Below are 27,520 nucleotides of genomic sequence, written 5' to 3'. Positions count from 1 at the left end.
CCCCTCTAATGAGTATACGCCCTTTACAGCTGATTGTGTATTGTGTACAAGTGTATTTAAACAAATCGCTTACTGCACCTTTAAATCATCATTAAGAAAATCTAGGGGTGCATTTGTTCACTACTTGGGTTTGAGTGGTTTTCCTTTCATGGTTTCATTTCTATAATCAAAACGAAACATGTTTTCTTAAAAAATGTTTTACATTGGTTATCAACTCATTGTATGACAATATTACTTTCAACCTGTTATATTCCTTTAACTAATAAAAGCCTTCCTCTAGGAAGTGACATCCTTTTGGTGGAAAAGGAAAGGCACAAAAACACAAGTAGCTAGCCATGGATTCTCTGAGTATTAATTCATTTAAGCTATAAAAGTTATCAAAAAAGAAAATTGTCGAAGCATATGATCATAGCATATGCCTAGTGTTCTACCATTTTATATAAATATTTGCTTTGTTTATTTTCATTTACAAAGTTCAAAGAAAGTAGGCTACTGTAAGAATGACCCCAGTATCATATTTGTCAAGATCAGAAACAAACAGAGTTATCTTTTATCACAGGAACACTCTATACAGACGCGAAAAATTTAATATGTAAATACTTTTAAAATGCTACTGTTCAGGGGTGTGTGTGTGTGTGTGTGTGTGCACGCCCCTCATGTAATATGTAAATTTAAAGGGCGTGTCTTAAAGACACGGTATCCAATGCGACGGTTACTGGAGGGCGGATAAGACAGAAATGTCTTCCTCTCCTCCCGTTTTCCTTCGGTTGGTGTGCGGCTGTGCTCAGACTGGGCTGAAACCTGAGTCTCTACGGCAAGTTGAGACCAATAACCAGCCCATTTCATCACCAGCGAATGGTAGGAGGGCAGCTGAGAGTTCATAAAATGTATCCCGGTCACTGCGCTTTATCCGGCCGCTAGAAGCGCGAGTATGGCCTATTACTTGTGTGACATTAGATAAAGGGAGTGCACCTTGCGTCCGAGAGCATGGAGGTGACGTATGCTGCTTTACAGCATCTGCAGTTTGATGCGTAGAAACATTGCTCACGGATAAAGATGGATTTACCTCGTCGTTTTCCAGACCCGGTTCTCAACCCGATATTGTTCAATGAATCCGCTGCTCCTCTCGGTATGAATGAAGCGTGTGCGACTGGGAGCGGGTCCGGCGCCATGGCAACCAGCGCGTTGAGAAACGATTTGGGCTCCAACATTCATGTGTTAAAAACACTGAATCTCCGCTTCCGCTGCTTCCTTTCCAAAGTCCACGAATTAGAGCGTAGAAATAAGTTATTGGAGATCCAGCTGCAGCACGCCCAGGAGCAATCCCGGTACCGACTGCTATTTTCCCGGGATAAAGCGGTCCAGACGAACTTCGAACTGCCTTATTCAAACGCACTGTGTCAATCGAGACTCCCCGGTAAAATCTGGAATTTCTCACACACCGCCCGATGCGGAGGACGGTTCGAGACTCATCAGGGGCCCGGAGTGTCCTGGACTCATCCAGACGGTGTCGGGGTTCAGATTGACACCATAACACCTGAACTCAGGGCCTTGTACAATGTTTTGGCCAAAGTTAAGCGCGAGAGAGACGAGTACAGAAGAAAGTAAGTCCAGCTTGAGCTTATTTCAAGTGTTTGCCCTGCAAAAAATGTGAGGAAGCTCATTTCTTTATCAGCATTTTTTTTTTGTTATTCAGAGGGAAAAGATGGTTACCGCAGTATTTGTAATTCCAACAAAATTCTGGTGACTTGATTAGTTACCAATGTCATATAAATAAGTACAAACATGAAAGCTTGCTAATTGGAGATGCCATTCATTTATAACAGTTTGACATTTAAAAACTATTAGCCTACACTTTATTATGGTAACTATTGTACTATTATCTTACTAGGCTACTATTGTGCCAGCCAAAACTACACTTTAAAAAAAAATGTTGGTTTAACTTAAAAAAGCAAGTTACATGGTTGGTTGCCTTAATTTTGAGTTTGTTGTAATTAAAACATTTGAGTTGATACAATGAAGAAGATTGGTTTAATAAACAGAAATTCAAAATAGGTATGTTATCTTAGTTGATTTGTCAAAAGATAAAAAGTTGTGATAACAAATCATGATTTTTTTTTTACAGTGTAGCCTAGTTACCATAAATGAGTTACCATTATATATAGCCTAGATAATTGGTTTGACCACTCTCTTTTTCACTAATATTCACACTTTTCTACACAATTAGTTTTAAATGATTATTAACGCTATTACCCGTCGGTCTACCGATAAATGTCAAAGTAATGTATTAATCTATTGCATTAATTATTTAGCCTTTTTTTATCAGCCATTAAAAAAAAGAAAAAAAAAGTTAAACATCCCAAAACAAATGCAGTTGTGACCATTTTGATTGCAAAACAGCTTTTCATTAATATGTCATAAATATTATTATCATTAAAATGATTACTATTTTTAATTGTTTAAAATAACATCAAAAAAAGCTTTGGAACTTTGGCTAACATTCTACCTAGGTTCTCTCAAGATACAATATTCTTCAGACATGAAGAATTAAATACATCATTCATGGAACAGTGATTTCTTTTGTAACATTTTTGTTGGATGTTCGTCTAACATTGTTAAAACAATAGCCTACTGCATACTTGTTTCAGAACATTCAGAGAACATTTAAAAGTTATGTTCCCATAATGTTAGCAAAATGATTGATTTGAACATTCCCTTAATTTTTTCACTAGCAATCACATATCCAAGAACAAACTGGACATTTCTTAATGGGAACAGCAACATATTTTTGTTAGTTGGGTTGATTATCAAAAAATTGCAACACAAAAATAACCCTTCTCTTTTCAAAAACAAGAACTGTTAAAGTGTCACCCCTGCTTTCAAGAAACAGTAAACAAGACTGTGTGTTTCCTTTCTATTTTCTATTGCTGTCCCTGGGGTATAGGTTTTTCAACAGTAAGGCTCTATCAGTAACCCCTGTATGTTCTCTAGTATCTTATTACAAAGCGTCCAGTTTGGTTATGAAACCCAAGAAAGCAGGGGTGACACTTTATCTGACAGAAACATTAGCTTTTTCTCTCTTCCAAATGGGGATCTCTGCAAAACCCTCCCATTCAATAAGAGTCTGTGGGAACTGCCCTAGAACTTCAGTGGAATCTCTTTACACCTTTTGGGACCATTAGTCCACGTAAATCACTTCCACCCATTCTGTGTGGGCTTGGTTCATCGGGAATTTCCCACTGACTATATTCTGTTAGACTTTTTGATGTGTGTCTGTCATTCAATTCACAGGCTGATTCAACCATTTATTTTTGTCATTGACGGTGGCAATGAACCCACATGTTGATTTAGAAGATACATTTCCTGTTGTTGTTGCTAAAAGATGCTTGATTTAGGCGTACTGCCGGAAAAGTGATGAACAAAACATCTGTGTCAAATTCCTCGTTTCTCCGAGCACTAGTGTGGGGACTCATTCATTGCTCAATGTGCTCATGTGTTACTGTAACTTTAAGGCATTTCCGGTCATCTAGAAGCCCCAGGCATGTTTTCTCATAATATCTACAGTAACCCTGAATTGTTTCCCCAGACTGTTCTTCTTGGCTGTGTTGTTATCATAGTTTGTGTCAGTGGCTGGTGTAATAGTAATAGTCTGGCTATTGAAGGTCTTGACATTTTCTCATCTGCCAGAACAGAAGTGGACTGTCTGTGAGAAGAAGTGGACAAATGAGCCACACAATGATTCATTTCCAGGCCTTGAGTGAGGTGGAAACCCCGCTTTATAAAGAGTGTCTGTATCCTTCGATTATTCAGTGCTTACTCAGCTTACAATACTGTTAGGGATGGGCTATTTCTTTGAAAATACTGGAGTAAATAAATATACCGGTAGTCATATGTTCGACTTGTCTTTCCTTAAGTGCCCAACACAAAATTAACTATTTTTTAGCATGGGCCTCTTTGCTCCGCTGTCATCTCATGTTTGTTTTGGCCCTCAGATAGAGTGTCACAGTAGCAGCCGGTGGGTTAGGATGGATGTTGGTGGTCTGTTATATTAAATGCGATCCGAAACAGGTGGAAAGTGTGCCATCAAGCTCATATGCAAAGACTGTCTCCTAGGAAATAATTTAAACAAATATAAAACCGGTTTATAAATTAAGCATGCGTTTGGCAACCGACTTAATGTTTGGTCTAGTGTTCTTTAAGTACAAAGCAACTTGGAGCCTAATTAAAGAAACTGCCAACTGAGTGTGCGTTTGCTGGTTTTAATCCAGCAATTAAAATATCCAGTATCTGGCTATTTTCAGAGTTTAGAGTTTCTGAGGTCAAAATTATATTACGAAGTCAAGAATTTTCAGCCAAAAAACATTATTGTTGAAAGGGACAAAAGATATTAAACCTAGTTATTTTCATGTCCGTCTAAACAGCACAAAACATACAAATCATCCCGATACTGATTGAACATTTTAGGGAGCTTCGCATATCTAGAGAATGGAGTCATTCTGCCCCACCCCTTGGAGTTTTGTGCGAATTCTTCACCCATCCTCCCATTCCATTGGAATTCTTTGTCTGATTAATCCTTTGTGGGAATTCCATGGGATTCAGGTTTATTAAACTGTTCTGGACATCTCGATATGTGTTACTCTTGTATTGTTAAGGAACTAACCCCAAGTAAACCGAGAACACTAGAAGTCTCTTTTGGTGTTGCGTGATATTTTAATTGGTGTCATGTTTGTAGATTCATTACCATTTCTATGGCATTGGTTTGGATTGATTGTGCCTTTTTGCCTAATATGAGACAGAGAACTGTTTAAAGTAGGCATGAGAGAATTATAGTCTTCTCTTAACTATTGTGATGTATATGAGTGGCATGGCTTCTTGTACACAAACAAAATCTATTGCAGGAGGACTTTCCTGTCCATCAGGAATGAATTGGATCGTTGTATCATTGTGATTTGCTCATGTGAATGACAGGTTGTCCCGTCCTCATGCCAGTAAACGCAAAGTTTTTTTGATTAAAGATTATCAGGGCACATACATTTAAAAAATAAATAAATAATGATGTGCACGGATAAATCATGTATATCCTAATAAATACTGTCATAAAATAAGAGTTTATCCATTTTCACACCTTTAATGGTGACTTTAAATCATATTTATCAATCCATCATGAATGTTGTGCTGGGAGTCAGTTTATCATTTCTGAGCTCTAGCTTTATGATTTAACACATGCCACATTTTTGTGAAATCAACTCAAGTTATAAACCTTTAGCAGCACAAAAGCCATGCATTCCGCAGATGACAACTTTGAGGAACACACTCTTTCAGAAGGAGCTTTACAACCCCAGCAGATGCTCTCCACTGACCCGTGTGAGTCGGGCTGTAAAGTTCTGGTCAGGGATCTTGGCTGCTGCGTGTGAGGTGATGTTGTGTGTGGGGGATCACTGGTGTGTAAGTGAGTCCAAAATAATGGGCATTAGAACATTCTGAACATTTTTACATATCTAAGAAACCGCTATCAACTGGTATGAAATAAAAGCTTTTATTTTTTATTCTTGAATGTAAGACATAGCCTATTAAGGTACATTTTTTGGTCTAGGTTTAGTTTTAAAACTTAGGCCTATGTGTGTATTGTGTGTCGGGCAGAAACCTCATATCTCCAAAAGCGCTACTTTTACCCTTGTATTGTAAACAAGCAGAGAAAGTCCAACTGTGTACGCCATTTATATATACATCTCATATATATATAAATCAATGGGCTATTGATGCGAACAAATTATTCAGCCTTGTCAATTTTCCTGAAAGAAGTTATTCTGCCTATTCTCCTCAGCAAGTTATTTCATGATGATGCACATGATTGACTTTCAAAAGATTTTATTTCTGCCAGATTGCTGTCAATTATGTGGTAAATAGATTTCTGAGAGACTGTGTTTATTGTGCGGGTTTGTAAATGTCCAGCTAGTGTACAGACGGATGGAGTAGTAGACGCTGCCTGCCAAGACACTATGCATTCAAAAACTGAACCTCAAAAGCCCTGGTGACGCAAATGCTTAATAAAAGCCTGACTGTGTCATGCTGGTTTGGATATTGACTGTTCCCTTGTGAAAAAGAAGTACACTTTAACATACTATTAAAAAGAGTACTTATTATGAAAAGAATGTACTTTGGAAGAATAGTGTAAACTGAATGTAATAGTTTTGAACTAGAAATATACAGGTGTACATTCAATATAATTAAGCACGCACACTTCTTTTTCACAAGAGTTTCTTTTTGTCCTCTGTAGACCCCCTGTGTCACAGAAGGGAGGGGTTTAGATCATGTGTTCATGTGTCTGTGCTCTGAGTATCGATCTGATGTCCTGGGTGTGGACACAGATGTGCACTACTGAAGACCCACGGGACTGTCTGAGACAGATCGTTATGTAGGTCAACTTTGCACATAATGTCAGGATTTTCATTTAGCGGCCGTTCTTTAAGGCAATAAACATGATTTTGGCTTTGGAAAGTTATTAACATGTGGACATTGTAAAAGTCCTGATGCTAGAGTGATGTGGGTGGTTGCTATCCAGTTGCTGAGATGTTTTAGTTGGTTTCTTACTGGTCCAAGTTAAAACAGTCCACCCTCAAGTATGCATCACCTTTTTTTCAAATATTTGACAGATTTGATTGTTTATAAAGCATTTAGTCTGAGAACATTTAGCTCATGGTCAGAGGGTTTAGGACAGAAGAACGTTGCCAAGACTCAAGAGCTGATTTTGGCACAGGAAACTGACTAATGTTCCATCACTGAAATGAAATGTAACTTTAAGGCATTATATAGCCTTAGCCTGGCAGACTTTTTTTGTGTGTTCGGCCACAAATATTGCATATTTATTACCGCAGTATTTATTGTGTACAGCTATCATAGGATTTTTCTTGTTTTGTAAAAGGAAATGCATGCGAGTCTTTGAGTCATTTTCCAGCAGCAGGCAGGATGTAGCTATAATCTACATGAATTAATGAGCCCACTACACTAAACAAAAATGGTGCTAAATAGCACTAAAAGTGGTTCATTGGCTTGTAATCATAGGGGAACCATTTTAAGTGCCATATAGCACCTCACCTTTGTCAAATGGTGCTATGTAGAACCATAAGAGCACCTTAACCACCCCAAAGAACCGCTGAAGAACCAAACTGAGCTTAACAGGTTCTTAAAATGGCAGTGGTGCTATATAGCACCATAAGCACGGCAAAGAACCCCTGAAGAACTTTTTTTTTTTTTTAGAGTGTATATATCTTGTGAGGGGAAAGTCCTTTTCTAAGTCCAAAGGCCTAAAATAGACCTGGCACGAGGCCCTCGTTTTATTTTAAAAGGCTTATGAGCTACAGTTTTATAACTCAGTATTGAACAATTTCAGTACTCATGTGAAAAATAGAGGATAGTCTTTTGAATTCTATGGTTTTAATATCAGGACATAATACAAAAACATCTAGTTTATAGCAGGCTTTAAGATTAGGTAAATACAACCTCAGATGAACAACAACACATAACATATTACACTGTGTCATATTTTATTTAACAAAAATAAAGACAAAATGGAGAAGCCATGTGACAAACTAAGTACACCTTATGATTGGTAACCACCTTTAGCAGCAATAACTTTTTGTCATTGTCGGTACGACTTTATCAGTCTCTCACATGATCGTTGTGGAGGAATTTTGGCCCGCTTTTCTTTACAACGTTGCTTCAGTTCATCCAAACGTGGTGCTGTGCATTATGGCCAAACATCTCCACTTTGGTCTCGTCTGTCTGTCCAAAAGACATTCTTTCAGAAGTCTTGAGGTTTGTTCAGATGCAACTTTGCAAACCTAAGCTGTGCTGCCATGTTCTTTTTAGAGAGAAGAAGCTTTCTCTTGCAATCCTTCCAAACATGCCATACTTATCCTGTCTTTTTCTAATCGTACTGTCATGAACTTTAACATGTTAATTGAAGCCTGTAGAGTCTGAGTCTGCGTAGTTCTTGTTTTTGTTTCTTTGCATTCTCTCTGAATTGCATGGTCTGACCTTGGGGTGAATTTGCTGGGGCGTCCACTCCTGGGAAGATTGGCAGTTGTCTCGAATATGTTCCACTTGTGAATAATCTTCCTCACTGTAATATGATGGACTTCAAAATGTTTGGAAATGGCTGTATAAACCCTTCTCAGATTGATGGCAGCAACAATTTCTTGTCTAAGATTGTTTGTCTTTCCTCCTTGTCATTGTCACACCTGAATGCTCCTGACCAGCAAACTGCCAAAACTTCTGCTTTTATAGAGTTGGTCACACTTCCCGATGATCAGTTAATCAAAGGCATTTGAGTAGCAGAGTCTGTATACCGTAAAACTTCAAATAATAGCCCAAGCTTTTATTTTCCCAAATCGCCGAACTGCTTGTATTTGAGACAGGCGTCTATGTGAGACAGGCCTTTAATTTAGTGTTGAGAAGTTGTTCATTGATTGTAGGCATAGAGAAAACGATCCAAATAGCATAGGCTGATAGACGGAATACATGACGACAGGAGGTTACCATATTATATTACGTTTTATTTATAATTCGATTGTGTTTAACAAATCAGTTAATGTAAGAATTAGCCTACTATATACTATATTACCGAATGTCTAAAGGGGGTCGAACAAATGGTGCAACGGAATAAAGTACAGAGTTAGTTACAAACTATAGTAGTTACTAAGCCTCTAGTGTGGACTTTACGTTCCAATTTAAGAAAGAACTTAGGAACGGCTGGTGCAACCCTACCCAGGCCTCTATTTGAGACCGGCCTTTATTTATCCAAACCTGTAGCCAGCACACCAGGGGCCTGTTTCAATAAGGAGGTTCAACCAACTCTGAGTTAAAACTTGAACTCTGAGTTGACTTACCCTGAGATGGGAAACTCTTGAGTTTTCGGTTTCAGATCAGCTGAAATTAGTTACTACAATCAACTCTAAGTTGACTGACTCTGAGTTGAGCGTGTGCACCACAACTATAAAAAGCCATTATCAATGGAGCCCAGATATTATGAGTCACCATGGCAACAGCGCCAGACACAAAGAGGAATTACTGTTATACAGTGTTGGGTGTAATTAATTACCAAGTAATCTAAATATTGTAATTTAATGAAAGGGATTACTCTTAATTCTTCTGTAATTTAAAATAAAATATGATGTAATTACATTAAACAGGCTACTGCATAGACTATAGAACAATTCTGTATAAAACAATAGTGGATTTAACATACATTTTTAAAAGGTATATTTTGAATGTAACCTTCTCCCTCTACACACTTTGGTCAATTCAAGAATAATTCATGCAATTGTATATTGTTCATTTTGAAAGCATTAAAAGTGCAGTTTCTTGTCTCTCCTCATTGTATTGTTCAAGTGGTTGAGGTTGATATGGGACTTAGTAATTAATAATAAGTGTAGACCAATACTTTCTAAAGATAGTAATTATTACATTAATCTAATTACACTGTTGAAGATGTAATTTGTAGTTAGTAATTAATAACTATTTTATTCAAACCTGTAGCCACACCAGGCGTGTAAAAGAGACCGGCGTCTATTTGGGACTCGGCTATTACCTATTTGAAGTTTTACGGTAGTACAATAATACTATTGTTGAAATTTCACTTTTACCATCCCCCAACCTCGTTTTGACTTTGTGAATCATTATCATTTTATGGATTTATTGACCAGTGGCAATTCCAATGCAGTCTATTGTTTTAAAATGGCTAATCGCTAAACCTCTTTGATCAAATCACTTGAACACTTTTACTGAACCTTATAAAAATAAGCCTTATAAAAGTTTATCTGCCTTTGAGGTTTTTGTAATGATTACTAACTCATACAAAGCTGTGTAGTGCTGTTTATGCACAAGTTTCTATAATAATATAATATAATATATAAAAAATAAGAACCTTATAAAAATCAAAGCTGAGTTCAGAGATCATTATCTCAAGTGAAAGTTTAACAAATGGGCGGTATCTTCAGAAATCAAGCAGAAATATACTTGCTTTTTGACATTTAATGCGATGCAAATTAATGTGCATGAACAGAATATGGTACATTCCACAACAAAAGTGGTTAAAGAACAGACAAATATAGAAAGCAAGGGTACTCATTTACATGCCTAACATACCACTGAACTCGTCCTTTCAAGAAACATCAGTCAACTCCATCTACACTTGTTTGCTTGAAATGACTGGGAACCTGAAAAAACTGCTGGAAAGACAGTTTAATGAAATCTTAGATTGTGCAGAAAAGGCTTTTTTTGAGGTTTACATGATATATATAGGGTTGCCACCTTCAGTGTGGCAAAATAAGGGACACCCATTCACCCCCCCCCCCCCCCAATGCTCAACTTTGACAAAGTCATTTTTATTGTTATAATTGTGATTTCATAATATGTAGATATGAATCCAACTAAAAGCTATTGAAAATATGTATTTTAGTCAAATCATAAATGGTGTAGCTCTGCAGCCATCTACTAAAGTGATCATTTCTTTACTTTTAAAACAGCATTTTCCAAAAGATGTGCAAAAATCTTACACTAAACCATGTCAAATTATCTATATCCATGAACGTTAGAAATGTGGGTCTTTTATAAAGTGAATTTTACTTTTTTTTTTTTTTTTTTTTTTGAAAAAATATTTATTTATATAGCCTAAAGTAAAAAAATATATAATAAATCCTCCTAAAACTATAAATCCTAAAAAAAAAAAAAACTATTATGTTTCAAAATGACATTTTGTTTTTCCCCCCACACTAACATAAAAAACAGATATTATTCACATTTATTTAATTTTTTTTGTAGATGTAGAAAGTGTTGTCAACCGTGCAAAGTCTCACATCATTTGGACAAATATAATGTTTTATTTATTTCAGCAAACGTCATTTGGGGTCAAAGACCCGAACAGCGCACGAGGGGTTAAAAACGTGCAGGTTTACAGCGCATGTTCACGAGACTCAGTCGCTATAGAAACAAAGACGCTAAAATGCAATCACGCAATGAGCTTCTCTACTACGAAATTGATTTTTTTTATATTTACTATTAGTATTATCCATACTGCAAAATCCTTATGTTTTTATTCAACTATATGTGGGCCTAATGTAAAATACGGGACAAATCGCGTCCCTTATTGATTTGATACGGGACGCATCATCTTACTTGTAAATACGGGACGATTCCGTATTTTAAGGGACGGGTGGCAACCCTAGATATATACTTCATCTGAAGACTCATAAACTATTTCGGTAATCATTATGCATACCATTTGTTTGACCTCATATAATTGAAAGACTAAATGGAATATTTGTTCTCTTAAGCATTGGTTACACTGCAGGACCCTAAAATGAACTGATTGAAGGGAAAGAGGTGTTGTTGTTTTTTTTTTTAAATAAACAATGGGACTATAAAACCTTGTTTACCTTATAGACTAAAAAAAATTATATTTTTAACCTGAAAATCTTAGATAACTAATTTATGGAATAAATTAGTTTTGACTGTTAACTATTTGTATGTAAAAAAAGAAAAAAGAAAAAGTCTGAAAGCTTGTAAAGGAATTGGTGGTGTCCCACTTTGGGATTGGTTTAGAATTTAAAAGGGTAATTTACATACCAGCTTGTGACTACATTTATAGCCTGTGTAGCTTTCTCTGCATTTTGCCAAAATTTCTGTCTGCAAATTATGTTAAGGAGGCAATAGTGGGTCACAGGTCATGGGGTTATCTTTCTTCTAGGTTATTTCCCCTTTCTCCTGAGATACGACATGTCCTCCCCTTAAATGCATTAGCCTAACCGGTCAAAAGTTTGGGGTTGGTACATTTTTGTAATTTTTTTGATTAAGGTCTCTTTCTTATGCTCACCAAGGCTCCATTTATTTGTTCAGAAATACTGTAATATTGTGAAATATTATTACAAGCTGAATTTTCAGTATCATTACTCTTCAAAGTCGCATGCTCCTCCAGAAATTCTAATATGCTGTTTCGGTGCTCAAGAAATATTTAATATTTATTTATCAATGTTGAAAACAGTTGTGCTGCTTCATATTTTCATGGATACTGCACATTTTAAGGCTTTTTTAAGGATTCTTTGATTAATAGAAATTTCAAAAGAACAGCATTTATTTGAAATAGAAAGTTTTTTGTAACAAATGTCACTTTAGATCAGTTTGGTGGTCTTCTCTAGATTCCGCTCTTTGGTGGTCTCATCTGATCTGTGAACATCTCACTCTGAGCTCCTGTTTCGAGTATATACCAGGTGAAATGTCTCTTTGCACTTCAGGCATTTCACAGGTGGTGGACAAATGACAAAATGGGTGTGTCTTTGTGGGACATAGCCTAATGCTTTGAAGGTCTTCACAGGTGCTATCATGATGAACCCCCTCACGGTCACCTCACCTTATCACTCTGCCCTATTCAATTGTAAACTTTTGAAGTAGTTTAAGATTACAATGGGACACACAGAACTTTTGAGCTATAGCCTAACAGATTTACCCCTGTCCTTCTCTTTCCTCGCCCATTATAGCTTTTTGAAACATTGGCTCAATACATTTGAACTCTCCCATAAACTGAACAATGCGTATTTAAATTGACCGACCCGATCTCACACAATGGGAGAAGTCACAGCAATGTGTACAGTGATGGCATATAGAGAAGAACAAAGAAAGCGCCTCTTAATTTTGTGGTGCGTCTCATCTTTCTTTTCCTAAATAGCAGTTCATTAAAGAGTTCTAATCCTGAGCTTATTGTTGACCAGGTGGGCTTTCAAAAGCTTTCGATATGCAGTATTCATCTACATTTGCTCATGCCATTGTGAGAGTTTCCGTTTATATTGTGTTCAGTATGTTTTGGATGAAGTGGAAGCTCAGTCTATGCTGCAGCAGAGGAAATGAGAGGAGTTTGATTCTCATGACCTTGGGCTGTTGTCTAGTCAGCTCCACTGGATCCCAGTGACATTCAGAGAGATCCACACTAACCCTGCACTGTCTGAACAGCCAGATCCATGACGTATCTCCACACCTGTGTGTATCAGTTCTATATGGGTCTAGATTTCTGACTCTCATCTACCATCTACCTGTGGCTACTCCTTAACCAATAAAACTGTCTTTTTTGAAAAATGGTAGCTGTTAAAAAAAATATTTCTGTTTCAAATGAATGTTGTTCTTTTGAACTTTCAATTAGTATTTGAATCCTAAAAAAGAAAATTCAACAAAAATATTATGCAGAACATCTGTATTCAACATTTATAATAATAAGAAATGTTTTTTGAGCAGCGAATCAGCATATCATAATTATTTTTTGAACGGTCATGTGACTGAGGACTGAAATAATGATGCTGACATTTTTGTTTTTTAAATAGAACTGTTATTTACATTTACATTTACATTTAGTCATTTAGCAGACGCCTTTATCCAAAGCGACTTACAACTGAGGACTACAACAAGCGAGTCATCGTGAAGAAGCAAAAATAACGCAAGAAGTGCTCAAAATACAAAGTTCTGGAATTGCTCAGAGTAGCATAAGCCAAAACAAAGGAGGGTAAAGGAGAGGTTTTTTTTTTTTTTTTATGTCAAGTGCTCACGGAAGAGATGAGTTTTCAGTTGTCTTTTGAATGTGGTCAGGGATTCTGCATTCCGGACGAGGGTAGGGAGATCATTCCACCAGCAAGGAACCGTGAATGAGAATGTTCTGGAGAGTGATTTTGTGGCTCTCTGTGATGGTACCACGAGTCGTCGCTCATTGACCGATCGCAGGCTTCTGGTAGGGATGTAGACTCGTAGGAGCGAGTGAAAGTAGGAGGGAGCTGAGCCTGTGGTCGATCTGTAAGCAAGCGTCAATGCCTTGAACTTGATGCGAGCAGCGAGTGGTAGCCAGTGCAGAGAGATGAACAGAGGAGTGACGTGGGCCCTTTTGGGCTCGTTGAAGACAAGACGGGCTGCAGCATTCTGGATCATTTGTAGAGGTTTAATTGCACATGATGGAAGACCAGCCAGAAGAGCATTGCAGTAATCAAGCCTAGAGATAACCAAGGCCTGGGCGAGAAGTTGTGTTGCATGCTCAGTTAGGAAGGGCCTGATCTTCCTGATGTTGTGCAGTGCAAACCTGCATGATCGAGCTGTCTTTGTGATGTGGTCTGTGAAGGTCAGATGCTCATCAAATGTTACTCCAAGGTTTCTGACCGACCTTGATGGGGTGATTAAAGTTGAATCTAGCTGGATAGTGAAGTCGTGCTGTAGGGACGGGTTGGCAGGGAGGACGAGAAGCTCAGTCTTTGCCAGGTTGAGCTGCAGGTGATGTTCCTTCATCCACGCCGAGATGTCCGCCAGACAGCTTGAGATACGTGTAGCTACTGTGGGATCATCAGGTGGAAATGAGAGGTAGAGCTGGGTGTCATCAGCATAGCAATGGTAAGAGAAGCCATGTGCCTGTATGATGGGTCCCAGTGATGTGGTGTAAATGGAGAAGAGGAGCGGTCCAAGAACTGAACCCTGAGGAACCCCTGTAGTCAGTTGATGTTCTTTATTTTAAATTGTAAAAAAAATATTTCACAATATTACTGCTTTTACTGTATTTAAAAAAAAAAAATGCAGTTTTGGTGAGCATAGGAGACTTTTCAAAATCTTACCAACCACAAACCTTTGAACGGTAGTATATGTGTATTATACGTTTATGGCATTGCACTTTCGCTCTTATACCCTGAGAACTTTCTCTACTCCTCTTGTTTTTCACTGAAGATCCACAGCCTCCACATGCCTTTCATGCCTGACCTACAGATCAGCTTAACATAACAAGTACAACTCTTTGTACTAAACAGATGATCCCTCCTGGATCTTGTCATGTTGAGTCAGCACTTGCAGGTGTCTTGATGTCTGGACCCAGTCAGACTGTCACACAATGCAAGTGTAAGACTAATGGAGTCTATAATCCCTTGAGCATGTGAGAAATCAAAGGATCAGGAGCTTATAAAACAAGAGAAGCTGTCATCCTTTAATCCACCCGATGAGGAATCTAACTGCATAACTGACTACAGAATCTGACGGGGAATCCCGCAGCATGTTAACACTTTGCAGTAGACAGGTGGTTATTTAAACCTCTGATGTATGAATTATTATTATTATATTTCTTTAACGAGACATTGTCATATGGATAGTCATCCGGTAATTATACTGACCTACCTACTTCATTTATATGGAACAAACAAAATGATTAAGTGACATTGATTCAGTGACCACATTGATTGGTTTGGTTCAGTTAAAGGGGTGGTTGATTATGATTTCACTTTTCTAACTTTAGTTAGTGTGTAATGTTGCTGTTTGAGCATAAACAACATCTGCAAAGTTACAACGCTCAAAGTTCAAAGCAAAGGGAGATATTTGCTTTTAATGAAATAGTTTTTTAAGGACTACAACAAACGGCTGGTAGGGACTACACGACATTCCTCCCGGGTTAGTGACATCAGCAACCCTAAAATGTACATAAACCCCGCCCCCGGGAACACGCAGTCCATGTTGAGAAGAGGAAGAGTTGTTGTAGTTGAGCACATTTGTGAGTCAGCTCAAACTTTAGCATCCATCTTTTCACATGCAATAGAAAGTCACTGTGTGCATCTCACAACTATTGAACTATTCACATAAAGAACTGGCACATTTGTATGGGAATCGGATCACACTGTTTGCGTTATACGTGTTTGATTCACTAAAAATAACTGGTTCATAAGAATCATCTGTTTGTGAATCAGACTCCGTTGACCGTTGTATGTTTATTTTTATGCGTTACACGAGGAATCGATATAAATAAATTTTACCTTCAGTGTACCATCATTTTAGTGTATCACATTCAATACAGATGCTGAATCTTTAGACATGTGACAGAAGATTCAGTAACAACACCATAGATTCACAGACACTGAAAAGCGGTGTAGGTAATGGTGAATAGATTTTGTTTTAGCCAGACACCGTTAAACTTTGCTTCTAGAACAAGAGCAAAGAAACCGGCATAATAATTTACCCCAAGCATTTCTCCTGCAAAAGTTAAGCTTTTATTTGGATATTCCGCTTTGCACTACAGTCTCCATAGTGATTTAAAGGGAGCTTGCTAGTGTTTTCGGGGAGTTTTAAAGGTCCGAGGAAGATTCTCAATGGTCAGTGGCAGAGGGAGGATACTGATGTTTTTCTCAAGTCTCTTTTGAATACATGTAACTGAACAAACATACTTTTGTGGTAAACCTTTACATGTATGTTTTTTTTAGAGTCGTGTACTTGTTGTATACAACTACATGTTGTACATTTTGTAAAAAGCAGTTTTGAATAAATGGTAAATATATATATTTTAAAATATCTTTCATCCTCTTTTGAGCCACTAATTATTTGTAATGTAATTATTTGAATGACTCCAGATCAAGACTTTATCACACTATGACAAACTGTGCACATTTATTTCAAGTACAATCTGTTATTGTGTTTGTATTCCAGATGGGAGGAGGAGGTGTCCAAACGTCAGCAGATGGAGTCTTTGGTGGAGACTTTACAGGAGGTGAGATCTCAGCCCTATTATATTGTGACTGTGTTGATTTTTGACATACATACATCTGCACTGATGCATGTCTAGCTTTTGGGTAATTCTATTGTATGGAAGAAAATTCCCCACCCACACTGTAAAAATATGTTCTGAGACCAAGTAAATAATTCGACAACAACAACAACGAAACGACCAGAGTTGCTTGATTACTGTAGTTTTGTAGCATGGAAGCTTGACATTAAGTTCAGTCAAAACATGTAATTAAAATAATTAAGTAAATATAGTCAAAAGCCATGGAAACTATTGCCTTCATTTTCACCCACTCGTTTGTTTTTACAGTGCACTGCAAAACTTTTCTAAATGTTCTCCTTACAGAGTGTTCAGTCGTCTGAAGAATTGCAAGGAGAACTGAATGAGAAGATGGAGCGTCTTAAAACAGAGCTGGTGGTCTTCAAGAGCCTTATGCCTCATGATGTAAGTGTCCTGTTTTATCTGCTATCAGTTTCTGCACACTAATAAAGACATGCAAAACATGCAAATATCCATTTACAACAGTACCTCATTTAAAAGAGTATAATTTGACTGCACCTGTGAGAGATTAATGAAGATTACAAGATTGACTTTCAGGGAAATGAAGATGAACCCATTGGTAAATAGCTCTGGCATTAGAGTGAATAGATACCCATAGATCTGTGTGGACAAATAAGCAATGAAGCATTCAGGCTTCTGGCCCTGGAACAGATGCATATTGTTCTTTACTGTTGAGTAGCTGTTGCTGAGTCCCAGTAATAAAGCACAGCTGACTGCTGCCTTCCTGGGTAATATGTTCCTTAATGTGAATGCACACTGTTACAAAGCATTTCAAAAGAAGCTCAACCATCTGTTGTAGCCAAATGAGTTTAGAGAAGTGTATCTGCCTTTGTATGAGTTAGTAAGCATTACACAAACCTCAAAGCTGTGTAGTGCTGTTTATGCACAAGTTTCTATAATAATATAATATAATACATAATTATTTAATTCAGTACCTGTCAAAAGTTTGGAAACTTTACTATTTTTTTTATATTTTTGAAGAAGTCTCTTTTGCTCACCAAGGTTGCCCTTATTTAATTAAAAATACAGTAAAAACAGTAATATTGCAAAAAATTATTACAAATTAAAAGAACTGTTTTCTATTTTAATATATTTTAAAATGTAATTTATTCCTGTGATCAAAGCTGAATTTTCAGCATCATTACGCCAGTCTTCAGTGTCACATGACCCTTCAGAAATCATTCTAAAATGCTGATTTGGTGCTCAGGTAACATTTCATATTATTATTATTATTATCAATGCTAAAAACACTAAGTTGTGCTGCTTAACATTTTATTTCAACATTTTAACTTTTATTATTATTCATGCAGTTTTTATTATCTAATATTAAAGGCACAGTATGTAAGTTTCGCCACTAGAGGTCGCTTATTCATAACAATAACACAGGCGCAGCTTGATGACGCCATAAATGAGCGTGGAATCATGGGAGTTGTCGTCTTCACCTCCACAGCAGATGGAAAGCAATCCGACGGGACTCGGGCAGAAATCGTGAATGAATGAGCTAATGTATGAAAGTTATATTAATATTACAGTGGTATGGGTCGAGAGCCTGGGACATTTTACGTTGCTGTTTTGTTATGCTTATGTGCCGCAGTCGGCCGCTGCCGCTCCTTTGGTTTTGTTGCTTATGTTTATTGTATAATTAAAGTTATGCTCCTCCTTCTTCCCTGAACTCTAACTTTGTTAGTCACGTTTAATCGCTTAAATTCGCATTATTTTATTTCATTGTAATGAAATGGCTGCAAGTGCTGAATGACTACTCATACAGGTCACTTTATCTGACGAATTAAAATCGCGGGGTAACACAGCGCTGTTTAACTTGGTCAAAACAATCATACTAAAAATATGTTTGACTGTGTTGAAATTATTTTAACGTTACTCTGTGCGTTCGCTTGGTGGTTCGTATGAGACACTTGTTGCACATTGCAGTAAGCTAGATCAATATTAGAATAGCACATTAATAAAAGCTGGATGACTTGTGTTGCTAAATGGCATGCAGTTAATTTTTAAATAAATAGCATGGTGGAGATTATGCTGTATTACTGTTATTACAAATAAAGCTCTTTCTGATTATGCTATTAGCCACTCGACAAAATAGTGTTGTCTCTGAGGCAGGGTAAAAACGTGTTACTTGCGGTAAATCAAGAAAACAAGAGATTCAAACAATAAGACTAAACCGGTAAAGGTATCCAAACAGTTGCTCACCTGCCCAATATATTATTGTAATATATATGTGATGTGATCTGGGAAAACCCACCACATGGTGAAATGTGACATATTACAGTTTTAATACCACATTAAAGCTGGGTTCAAGCCCTTTCCAAATCTGTTTTTATTTATTTTATTGTTTGTCTGTAACAAAAGTTATGGTTATCTAAAGTCGGCTGATCGCTATGATTTTCAGGAACGGAATTTTGAGAAAAATGGGTTTAATTAACTGTCATGTCCTGCTAGCGGGGCGACTGGCGTTCTTTTTTTATTGCCTTTTTTTCATATCACATATTTTAGTAATCATCATAGATTAGGTATCATTCGAAAGCTTACAAACTCAAAATTCATCCTGCGAAAACCATTTTGAAATTGGACGATTGAGAGGCGAGCAAGATCTTTTAAGCGAGCAGGTACTTCAGACTCCGTTGTTCTCTTGTGCTCCGCTCCGCATCACACGATAACGTTGGATAAAAATAAATACATAAAAACTATATACACTACATAATATATTAAAGCATCTTTACATGGTTTCTACAGTAGTAAAATCAGAAATTAAGTGTAGCGTAGAGATGACGGTATTGACAGGCAATGCAATGACACGTGCTATAACACTGGTTAAAATGACTGAATTCTCTGGTTTTGAACATTGTTAGAAACATTAGGTATAATGTAAGTACACAATTTAACAAATTGTATACCATTGTTCTAGTGGTTTTGGGATATTCTAATAAAAAAAATCTTACATATTGTGCCTTTAACTGAGGCTGTGTAGAATATTTGCATTTGTACTTTAAAAAAAGATTTCACACCACAGGGCTGTTTGCATGATACTTCTATTATATGTAATATTGCTTAAGTATGTTGTGTGTTATGTTTTTATAAAGCAAGAGAGGTTTGTTTTCCTGTTCCAGTTTTCTGCTGAATCGATGCATGACGGATTACGTCTGAAATGTCTCATTATCATGCATTTTTGTATAGGAAGTGTCTGACTTGGACACTAAAATCCAGGAGAAAGCCATGACGGTTGATATGGACATCTGCAGACGCATCGACATCACAGCCAAGCTGTGTGACGTGGCGCAGCAGAGGAACTCCGAAGACATGAGCATGATATTGCACGGCAGCCCATCCAGAGCTCCTCCCGAGCAGAAAGGGGTACGGAAACTTACTCTCAATAGATTCTGATGGTGCCTTCCAATCTACTGGAACAGTGTGCAAATTTGGAGCTCAGATTTGATTTGCGGTACATGGAGTTTATATAACAGCTTATCATGCAATTTGAATCTTTCAGCAATCAGAGAATGTGTGTGTGTGTGTTGTAGGGGATGGCGGTATGTAGGAGGAAGGAGTGTAAGGGTGAATCAGAGGAGCAGAGAGTGGAGACTGATGTTGATTCTGCTCACTGTGAGGAGGACATGCCTGGTTCTCTCAATATCACTGATGAGATGAAGAGGATGCTCAACCAGCTGTGAGTCTTCAGAGTCATTAGTGTTTCTCAACTGGTGGGTCACAAGAGACTTTAATTTTGAAAGATGTTGACTCTTTTGTCAGACTCGGTTTGATAGTTCTCCCAAAAATCTGTATTATTTACTCACCCTCAAGTTGTTCTTAACCTGTATGAATTTCTTTATTCTGCTGAACACAAAAGATATTTTTAAGAATATGGGCAACCAAACAGTTGATAGTATCCATTGACTTCCATGGTATGGAAAGAATGCTATGGAAGTCAGGAGGCAGGATCTCTTTATTTAACAGCTCAAACTAAATCATAGAAATGTGAAACACTCAGGAGTACTGAATAAACACAGGAGAGCAAGACAACACAAGCATCTTAACTTTGACTTGAGAACAGATAAAGGATGAACAGAAAATGATATATACACAGAGCTAACTAAGGGAACTAAATGAACAACAGGTGAACTTAGTGTTTAACTGGTACACACACACACACACACACACACACACACACACACACACACACACACACACACGGAAACTAGGGGTGGGTCTCAATCAGCTCCGGAGCTCGAGATTCAGTATATTGGGTTTTCTAGAATTCGGGCACTGGAAAGGACAGTAAAGAACGCTGGCTCACTACACATTGGTACACTGATGACTCTATTTCCGGTGACGTGACTACGTCCTCATTGTACAACATTATTACTGGTATTTACAACAGCAGAGCTGATATCTTTCTGACATTACTTGATATGATTTTTAAGGACATTATGATACATACTTTGCTTGTTACATACATGTGCAACATTTCAGCTGTAAATAAATTATAAATGTTAGCTAGATTGTTCATTACCTGTCTAGCAATGTATGTTTATGCAGCTGAAATATAATTAAATAATGGTTCGTATTTTAACATCGATTGCGTGTCATTATGTGTAGCGAGTTAAAATTCAAGCTTCAGAACTTCCATCAAGGGAACATAGTGAGCATTGATGCTCCCTGGTTTTCACTGTGCAGCATTGTAGGACTTTTTAGGTAGTGAACTTTTTAGTGCTTTGGAAGTATTCTGTGATTGAGACAGCCCTTAAAATGGCCGACTCCCTGATCAGTGCTCTGACTACTGAACTAGGGAGCTGATTGAGACACACACTCGGTCAAAATACACATGCAGGGAACATAAACAGAATATATAAGTTATATATATATAATTTTTCAGGAATTACGTCAAATTACAAATACATCAATAAAAATAAATAAATAAATAAATATTGGGTCACGGCCTAATGACAATAAATTGTGGGTCCCATCGTCAAACCAGTTGAGAACCACTGCATTGTAGGGCACCTTCTGATGGATGGTTGTGTGTGTGTGTGTGTGTGCGTGCTGTGTGCGTGTGAGAGATTTATTATTTATTTCTGAAATTATTATTATGTTTATTATTATAGTGTTTAGTTAATTTGTTGTTTGTAAGATTATTAAGGGTTTATAACATAGACAACAAATTGCTGCAAAAGTATAGAGTATGGACTTTTGTATGATCACTTACTGCCATCTTGTGTACATATGGGGAACATGGACATTTTGTGTGCTGTGTATTTTTCTATTTGAGAGAGATCTCTTTTATATTAAATTACTATTATTACCACTTTAATTACAATCTGGACATTAACTTGTTTTTCTTATGTTGTTATATGTTATGTATTATAGTCTTTTGTTTGTAATCCTTTGTTTGTAATCCTTTAGATCAGGGATGTTCAACTTCGGTCCTGGAGGGCCACTGTCCTACAGAGTTTAGCTTCAACCCTGACAAAAGTTCTTTTCTAGTAATCCTGAAAACATTGATTAGCTTGTTCAGGTGTGTTTAATTAGGGTTGGAGCTAAAATCTGCAGGACAGTGGCCCTCCAGGACTGAAGTTGAACATCCCTGCTTTAGATTGTGGATCTGTTGATTTTCCTTTCCTTTTCTTCTCCTTGTGTCTCCTCGTTTCCTTCTCTTTTCTCTTCCACGTCTGTGTCTGCTGCCTATCTTGTGCGCAGAGGTTGCTCAGCTAATTGGTTTGTTGGCAGGCGGGAAACGTTCGAGTTTGACGATGACTGTGATAGTCTGGCGTGGGAGGAGACGGGGGAGACTCTTTTGCTCTGGGAGGATTTCAGTAACTACAACAGTCTCACCGCCTCTGCCGCTGCTGGGACAGTCGCCACAGTGTCCTGCGCATCCGACTCTCACGGAGAACCTCAGGAGCAGGTCAGCAAACATGTTTGGATAAAAGTGCCAAATGATTCTAATGTAATGTAAATGTAATGTCTATATAGGCAATTTCAGGAAGCACCAAATTTAATTAAACTAAATACCGTAGGCAACAACTCTGTTAATCCTCACTCACACATAAAAAGCATCACACTCCTATTGGATAAAATACTACCTTTAGTTAGCTTTTAGCAATGGAAAACTGTTTTCTGTGTGATATTTTTAGTACTTTTTTTTTGTAATTATTGAATTATAAATACATTTAAAATGTATCATAAATATACATTTAATATGAACTTAATTATATTTAATTCTATATTTATTTAAGTATTCAAGTATTTTAAATACTCCATTTTTTACTGACCATCAAATCAATACTTTTATTCAGGAAGGATGCATTAAATTAATCAAAAGTGAGTAAATATGTTTATAATGTTACAAAAGCTTTCTATTTCAAATAAATGCTGTTCTTTTAAACGTCTATTCATCAAAGAATCTTGAAAAAAAAAAAGTAGCACGATTTCAACACTGATGATAAAAATAAGAAATGTTTCTTGAGCAGCAAATCAGCATATTAGAATGATTTCTGAAGGATCATGTGACACTAAATACTGGAGTAATGATGCTGAAAATTTAGATATATTATTTTATATTATATATACATTCATTTTTAAATATATTCAAATAGAAAACGGTTATTTTAAATATTAGTGTTTTACTGTATTTTTGCTTGGTAAACAAAAGAGCCTTCTTTGAAAAACATTAAAAATATATATATTACGGAACCCAAACTTTTGAATGGTAGTGAATTGCCAAAAAATGCTGTCTAGTGTCTAGGTATTTTTGGGATGTTTCTTGTGGCTAAATGCGCTGTCTTACTATTGACCATTACTGGCTGTACAATGTAATAGTACAAAATGTATGTTGACTAGAATATTAATAATACATAATGCATTATCCCGCCAGGATCGAAGTCTAGGTAGCCTCATAAATGAAACCGAATCCATCTTTAAGACCAGAGAGCAGGAGTACCAGGACACCATCGGAGAGATTGAGGTGAGAGAACGTTTGGGAATGACACGTTTCAGCTGATATTTACTTGAGTTCAAAACCGCTATCTTCCTCCCGCAGCTGGAACTGGCCACGGCTAAGAGTGACATGAACAGACACCTGCATGAGTACATGGAGATGTGCAGTATGAAGAGAGGGCTGGACGTACAGATGGAGACCTGTCGGAGGCTCATCCAAAGCACAGCCACCACCGGCAGGTTGGTTTAATCGTATTTTAGTTTAAGCAAAACTTTAAAGTCAGCAGGAAATGGAAGTTGTGGTAGACTTTTGTGACGTATATCCAAGTGAAACAGCTTCTCGAACAGGAAAAAAATGTAGGGCGGGACTTAATTTTTTCCATTGGGAATTGTTTGGACGGTTGTGGTTTGCTATTGCTGTGATGTCATGTGAGTGACAGGTTGTCACACCCTCACCGCAGTAAACACATCATCAGAGAAGAGAAGGCACTGCAAGAGGGAGGGGAAGTTATTATGATTAAAGATTTTGAATTGTCCATTTTGATTTAATGGTGAATTTAAAATGAAACCAAACTGAGAATGTAAAGTAAAACTGTATGAATCTCCACAAAGGCTTTTAATGATTTATGTTCATGTTTTCCAATGCAGACAGTCGCCCTCCTTCAGCTCTGTGGCCAGCAGCGATTCAGGAAACACCGATGACATCCAGGATGAGCTGGAGCCTGATGGAGAGAAAGAAGGGGCGGCAGAGATGAATGGAGAAGTTAGATGATGATCAGCCCTGTGTCTTTCTGGTTTCTCAGCTTCTTTGTGAACCAGTCACTCTTTTAAGTCTCTGGTCACCTTTTCTTACACAGTATGGATGAGTGTGGGATTTCAGATTCCCAAAGAGTAAGTATTGGTGCTTTATATGCTGTCTTAAAGCAGGACTAGCTGTGCCCTCTTCATCAGCACTGCCAAGGCATGGCTCCATAGTCTTCCTCACTAGCTTTAACTGATGTCACACTCTTTACAGTGTGACGAATACCATATATAATAATGCATATTATTATAAATAATATTATAATAATATGTTATCATATAATATGGTAACACTTTACATTAAGGTTTCATTCGTTAACATTAATGTGAACTAACAATGAACAATAGTTCTACAGCATTTATTAATCTTAGTTAATGTTAATCTGAGCATTTTTAAGATCAGTCTGTTAAGTAAGGGATAATGTACATCCAGCTGGTTGTTATCTAAGAATCACCTTGAAGGGGTTTATTCTGAGATGATAACCGGCTGGATGTATATTATCCCGCTTATTACACAGCTAATTGCCACATAAGTAAATAATTAGACACGAAATATTGATCGGAGTTCAAATATTTTATCAGGTCTTTAAACGCAAAGCTTCCGTGGAGAGAGCAGTTGCTAGCGCTGCAAGTTCAAACTAGACGTACATTTAAGAGATATGGTATACAGTCATACCACTTATTACACAGCATTTCGTCACATAAATAATTATATGGATTATATTGATTTGAGATGAAACCGTTTTAAAATCGTACCTGTTTGTATCTTATAATCCAGCAACAATAGTCACAAAATGGCAGCTGCTGCGTTTATATGAAACAAGAGAGAGCGAGTCCACGATACTGGATGACAATTAAATAACTACACAAAATATTGATTTGACTGAGTTTTAATATTTTATTAGCTCACCAAATGCAGACTTCCATGAAGAAAAAAACGGTTGATAGCAAGCGTATAGCGCTGCTGACTTCAGTAACCCGGATGAGCCTGTGTTATCTGTTTTCAGCGGTTGAAATCTGAAATCTGTTTGAAGCGGTTGACGCCCTACAGTCTGTGCACTTGCGCCGTGCGCTTTAGACCATGTGCTTAAATCATTAAAATAGGGCCCAAAATTGTAAAGTGTTACCTATAATATAAATATTATGATAATATATTAAATATAAATATTATTTATTAAATGCATAATTTCTGCTATCTTGCTCCTTTGTTTACATGAATCTAAAAGGCAAGTTACACACCCATCAGTTTAAATATCACACAGATTAAAACACATTATAGAGGAAAGTATTCTTCTACATCGAGCTCTGGAATACATTCAGGCTTTTAACGTCACAGTAGTCAGTAGATCAGCCATGCAGTATACTTCACAAAACTATCTGAGCAATTATCATGAAATATCTCACCAGTTCAGATGTTTTCACCGTATAAAACTGTTGCTCGACTAAACCACCGTGCACTAAGATCTATGCAATAATCTGGACTGATGTTACATTCTGTGATTCTTTTAGCTGGAGCCAGATTCAGTGTGTGTGAGTTGATGATTCTCCTTAAGTGCAGTTTTGCCTTTGTTTCTTTGTATTGGCTCTTTCAGTGTTGGAGAGTAGCAGTAAAACCCAAACTCATGTGCCTACAAATATGCTGTATACACTGTCTTAGTTGCCTTATATTTTTCTCTGAATATATTAAGTACACGCTTTGCTCTGTTATAGACCATTAAATCCTGAATCATATCTTTAGTACAGATGATGACATATAATTAATGTCTAAGATGTTATGACATGAGATTTTTGGATGATCTCAAGATTTAGAAGCCATACTATATCTGTCCTCAGGTGTTGAAAGGTTTGGTCAAGCTGCAAAATAGATACTGACAACTTTGTAATTACGTTTAGTTCTGTGTGTGGGTCATTCTCATGAAAATCTGCTATTTGTGCTCTTGTTCTGTTTTAAAAAAATATTTAAAGATTAGATCTAAAATACAACCCTAAAGCACTACATTATTTCAACCACATTACAGCAAACTGATGTACTTATGATAGAGAGTAGATTCTGTATGTTTAGTATAACTCTGTGTCACTGTAACATTTAAAAACATAACTATCATAATAATAATGTTTTGTCAGAAAGAGAAAATGTCACAAGACGCCTCTGGGTCAAACAAATTCTACATGTCTCAGAAAATAATTACATTTCAATAAAATAAAGTAAATAGTGATAAATGGGGACCTGTAAATGTCAAACAAGCATTAAGAATTAAAATTGTTTTATTTAAAATAAAAAACGATAAATTTGCATTACAAACAGTCAAATGAATTGTTTAATGAGACTAAGTCATGGGGAAGCACACTAATGACATCACTTCCTAAGAATGACCCACACACTATCTCCTCACCTCCCACAAAATATGTTTTGGCTTATTATTCAAGAGGTGATTTATAAAATAGAAATGATTATTCATTATTTATTTTATTGTACAATGAATAATTAGGTTTATAAACTAAAATTATTTTCATATTAGCATATTACTTGTATTGCTTTTATTATGTTTGTGAATTCATTTTTTTATTTTGCTTAATGATTAATTTCTCTTAAACAGTATCTGGGTGATGGAGGTTAAGTTTTGCTATTATTGCCTTTTTTAATTATTGGAAATGAATCATTCCGTATTTTATAGTATCCTCTATATGATCATTCAGATGTTGTATGTTGATACAATTTATGATTTAATATTTGCCTTAAATATGGGCCATTCTAATAAAATGTATTAGTTTGTACTGTATACTAAATAAATAAGTTAACTGATATTGAGCTGAAAACAGCATGTCTGGAAATGAGTTTGTTTTTGGAAATCTGGAGGACTATGCAAGTCTTATTTAGTTGTATTCTGATTTTATGCTGATTTTAAATAAATAAATAAAAAACAGTTTGCGTTTTCAGTCTTTAATGACACTATTTTTCATCCAAAATCTACTTTTTACACTTTCGATTCATCTTTGTAGCATGCAATGTTTATTATATCATTATTTATGAGTGACAATGAATGTTCTTTGAGCTTCCCAACAGATTTCACATGGAAATTTTAGTTTTGCATGATTGAGCAATTCTCCCTTATTTTACATGAATTTGCCTGTCGCTTGGGTGTCGAGGTTGTGTTTTTA

The 27,520-nt window shown here is 36.7% G+C and overlaps 1 protein-coding gene across 3 annotated transcripts; it reads left to right on the top strand.

The window, feature by feature from the left end:
• Positions 1-717: 717 nt before the first annotated feature.
• iffo2a (intermediate filament family orphan 2a) lies at positions 718-27,265 on the top strand. Of its 3 annotated transcripts, XR_013794846.1 has the most exons (10): positions 718-1,604; positions 16,480-16,540; positions 16,901-16,999; positions 19,805-19,981; positions 20,149-20,294; positions 22,322-22,529; positions 23,499-23,588; positions 23,664-23,800; positions 24,209-24,451; positions 25,871-27,265. XR_013794846.1 is itself a non-coding variant. In XM_079588311.1 (9 exons), the coding sequence occupies exons 1-9, from the start codon at positions 1,057-1,059 to the stop codon at positions 24,330-24,332; spliced, it is 1,560 nt and encodes a 519-aa protein (XP_079444437.1). In that variant the 5' UTR covers positions 718-1,056; the 3' UTR covers positions 24,333-27,259. The 3 variants fall into 3 exon arrangements, 2 of the variants coding, with proteins under 2 accessions (XP_079444437.1, XP_079444436.1); XM_079588311.1 differs by having other exon boundaries at positions 22,352-22,529; positions 24,209-27,259; XM_079588310.1 differs by having other exon boundaries at positions 24,209-27,259.
• Positions 27,266-27,520: the final 255 nt, after the last annotated feature.

This window comes from Phoxinus phoxinus, assembly GCF_949152265.1.
Source record: "Phoxinus phoxinus genome assembly, chromosome: 18".
Classification (NCBI taxonomy): Eukaryota; Metazoa; Chordata; class Actinopteri; order Cypriniformes; family Leuciscidae; genus Phoxinus; species Phoxinus phoxinus.
This window is presented reverse-complemented; position numbering and strand designations above follow the sequence as displayed.

Excerpts from the sequence above, each read along its gene's own strand:
- iffo2a (XM_079588310.1), top strand. The coding sequence starts at position 1,057 with ATGGATTTACCTCGTCGTTTTCCAGACCCGGTTCTCAACCCGATATTG. Across the intron at positions 1,605-16,479 it reads AGAGACGAGTACAGAAGAAA|ATGGGAGGAGGAGGTGTCCA; the intron begins GTAAGTCCAGCT and ends TTTGTATTCCAG. Across the intron at positions 19,982-20,148 it reads CTCCTCCCGAGCAGAAAGGG|GGGATGGCGGTATGTAGGAG; the intron begins GTACGGAAACTT and ends TGTGTGTTGTAG.